Below are 3,572 nucleotides of genomic sequence, written 5' to 3'. Positions count from 1 at the left end.
GCGATTAAGTGAAAAATATGAAAAACACAACGTGAAATTAAGGTAACTAACTTCCGTTTCAGGAAAATAAGCACATAAACATAAAACAAACTTAATAAACCGACAAAACAAGACAGTACACTAGTGGTGGCTAACGAGAAACAAGGTGAAACATAACGCAAAAATTACGGTAACATTTCTGTCTTGTTAAAGATGGGTTAATTGACACTCCAATGAGGGAGTTGATTCGGAAAATGCCGGAGATCGCTGAAGAAGTTTTGACAAAATGCATGGTTAAAAGCGAGCAACCTGTCCATGACGATTCTTACCAGGTAGTATGGCACAGTTTAAGTTTAATTGATCGGTAAATTCGTTTCTGTTTTTGACATTCAAAATTTTGTGTCAACAAAAAAGTTCGCCGTTTAATATAAAACCAATAGATAAGCCTGAAGGTTATTTATTTCGTGTAAAAAAGTACCTTGTCACACAACAAGTGTCTTAGGCATGTTAACATTAATATTGAAGGTTGGAAGTTTTTTTTTACTAAACCACGATTCAAATAGAGCAATCAGTTTTGTTATAATATAGCAGTTTTAAAAAATGCCCAAATAAACTGTTTATGAGTTTAATGACGAATATAACGGCCTTTTTTATCAACCTTTGTGCACCTCTGTACTGTTTAAAATCGGGTGTGACTGATGTAGCCTCATTTTATTGATAACGGCCTCAGCATCTGCCAAAACGTCGCTCTTTGCATCCATTTGCTGCGTCATATTCGTTAAAAAAAATTATGAACAGATCTGTGCATAGTGTTTCGAATTGTTAATGTGTTTTTTTGTTTGATTTTTTTTTATTTTGGTAACAAACCTGTGATGTTAAATAAATCTTACGATTTCAAATGACCTTCGTCACTATTTGGTTCAGCTTACTACTGTATTGATTCCTTACTGTAATGCTGTGTATGCAAAGGTTACATTTGATTATGAATTTTTGGACGATGAATTTATCAGCGAAGAATGGCCTGGGATTACTGGAGATGTAAGTATTCTATACAAGTTTGAATACATTTTGAAAAATGGGTTTATTTTTTTGCACGATTTAAATAAAAAAGACAAATGTAAGTATTTCTGTAGGTTCGTTTAGACTTGCTTTCTTTCATGCAAGCCTTTGCAACAACCTAAATTGATTTTTTCAAAAAATTAGGTAATAATAGGAAATATTAATAAATCTTCATGGTTTTCATTGATAGAACTTTAGACGGAATGCTGTGATTTTTTTTGGCAGGAGTTTGGTAATAGGGCAGTTCCATTTTCTGATGACTTAAACCTGATTAAGAAAAATCACCCTCTTAACATTATGGTGAGAACATTATTTTAAGTGCAACGGTTAGTAACCAAATTTTATTGTTCTCTTATATTTTACGGTCATAATGCTATTAAATTAAAAACATTTTCAACGTTACAGTAATATTTTTTTTAAATCCCAAAAGAATGATTTTAGGCCATGTGATTTTATGTGCAGGTTGAAAAGAAGAGAACGAGTCTGTTGCGCCATCCAGTAGTGGTTAGTTTGTTGTATTACAAGTGCAAAAAATTTGCGAATCATGTGTACGCTCTCAATATTCTGCTTCATTCATTGTTTATGTCATTTTTCCACATTTACATGTTCACGATGCCTCCACCTTTCTCTATTGGTAAGTTCACTTTTTTTAAATCAGAAAGTCGCACCGCCTGTCACACAGGCTCTGGTCCTGATTAGTTTATCTTTTTATTTTTTAGGCGTTCAGATTAATTATACTTACGGGTTTTGATCCGGTTCGAACCGGTTTGCGGCGTTTAAACCGCCTTGAAATCCATACGTTTTAATTCCAATTGTGCCCATCATCTCGCATCTTCTTTAGTACGTTGTTTTGAAATAAATGATTAGTTGGCAATCACAAGAAATATTACAGGCTGCATTTTTACTGGATCGGTTTCAACGCTAAACAAAATAAGTGTTTCAACTTTGGTTTAGGTTTCTAAAATAATAAAATTTACGGTTCGTGTTTATTGATATAAACCGCTCAAGCCGGTTCGCAGGTTCGCGTTCAGTTCCAGTCGATTCCCTGCTCCAAATATGGTAAATAATCCTGGTTGCAAAAATTTATCTGGGTAAGGGTAGTTCCAAGTTTGTTTCACTTTAAAAAAATGCGGTGGTTATATAGCATTCCACTAAGGTCAATATACAAAGTACAATGTATCTTGTTTTTGGTTGTTTGGTTTGAGTAACAACTATCACCCACATAATATTTTTTAAAGTGTGAAATAAAAAGGTCCTCCTCTGTACCATAGCAACCGTTTGTGTTGAGGTATTTAGTCAACTGAGAAGAAAGAACAAGCATGCCAACATTTTTGCAGACGTGCAATTTGTTAATAGTTTTAGACTTCTTGACAGATTCCGGTAACGTGACGTCATCGTGTGTTGCGATAAGCCCCGAAGCGCAGCCGAATTTTGGACCATGTTATGACTACAATTCATTTGGAATAATTGTCAAATACTTTATCATTGTTCTCTCAACCCTAAGCATATTAAAAGAGGTAACATTTTTTAGACCCATTTTGCTCAAAGTAACTTCAACTCAGAGGACAAGCTATCTCTGGGGAAATATATGTAATGCATTTTTTGGTCAAAACGATAACTTTAGTAATAGATCAAAACCATCAACAGCATGTCTTAAACTGACGATCACTGTTTGCCTTTTGAACTTTAATACAGTAAAACCGAAAGACTGTAAATCCTTGGTTTAAACAGAATCAGTCGGTTTTAAATGAAGGAATATATATTTCGCCTATGTGGCATCATCAGTTCCTGTAACCGAAATACAATACGATATAAAAATGATTGCTGAAACAAACACGATAAAATAAATAAAAGCAGTAAAACACTAAAACAAGATTTTACTGTTTCAAACTGTCAACGCTGTCTAAACCAACCTCAAACACAAACAGATCAAGCGAAAACTCCTGGCACTGAATCAAGGGAGAAAAAAATGAAAATACAGATAAGAAAAGTAGGGCAGGCACGCGCATGCAGGGATAAACCAACGGTGGTGGGTACCGATGGAATTTCTAACGTATACGAGGCAGGACCATTTCTTGAATATTGATTGTAGCGTCCAATATTTTCTGCCATTTGGCCTCGCAGAAGTCTAAATTTTCTTTATTAGGTCTTTCAACAAAAGTAATGTAGAAACATGCAGCGATGTCGGGTTTCTGTTTTAAAATATCAGTGTGGTTGCTGGCGTAATGCCGTAATAGAGCTGCTTTGTCATTTTTTTCCTTGAAGTTGAAAGTTTTCCACACCGCTCTGTGTCCGCGCCACCGTACAGCAAATGGGTTCTTTGTTTGGCCAACATAACAAGCATTGCATTTTATGCATTTAGCCACATAAATACCGTAGTCGCGGCAACAAAGGGTTTGTTTGAGACGCATTTCTCCAGCGGGTGTATTAATTGTGGTAGTATTGGGCACCATTGATTTATAGTTGCCGTAATGCCCACAAAGGCCGCAGTGTTGACATGGATGGGATCTGCCTGCTGTGCTTGATTTACGCTC

At 35.5% G+C, this 3,572-nt stretch overlaps 1 protein-coding gene across 1 annotated transcript; it reads left to right on the top strand.

Moving 5' to 3' along the window:
- Positions 1 to 172: 172 nt before the first annotated feature.
- Positions 173 to 2,555, top strand: LOC145208874 (transient receptor potential cation channel subfamily A member 1 homolog; the record flags this gene model as incomplete). The annotated part of the gene is made up of 5 exons (XM_080079122.1): positions 173 to 311; positions 949 to 1,017; positions 1,264 to 1,338; positions 1,501 to 1,672; positions 2,413 to 2,555. Coding segments are annotated over exons 1-5 (558 nt in total), but the record flags the coding sequence as incomplete, so codon positions are not given.
- Positions 2,556 to 3,572: the final 1,017 nt, after the last annotated feature.

This window comes from Phallusia mammillata, unplaced genomic scaffold (genome assembly GCF_965637545.1).
Source record: "Phallusia mammillata unplaced genomic scaffold, kaPhaMamm4.hap1.1 HAP1_SCAFFOLD_397, whole genome shotgun sequence".
NCBI lineage: Eukaryota > Metazoa > Chordata > Ascidiacea > Phlebobranchia > Ascidiidae > Phallusia > Phallusia mammillata.
The sequence above is the reverse complement of the archived record's forward strand: the minus strand, read 5'-3'. Positions and strand labels throughout refer to the sequence as shown.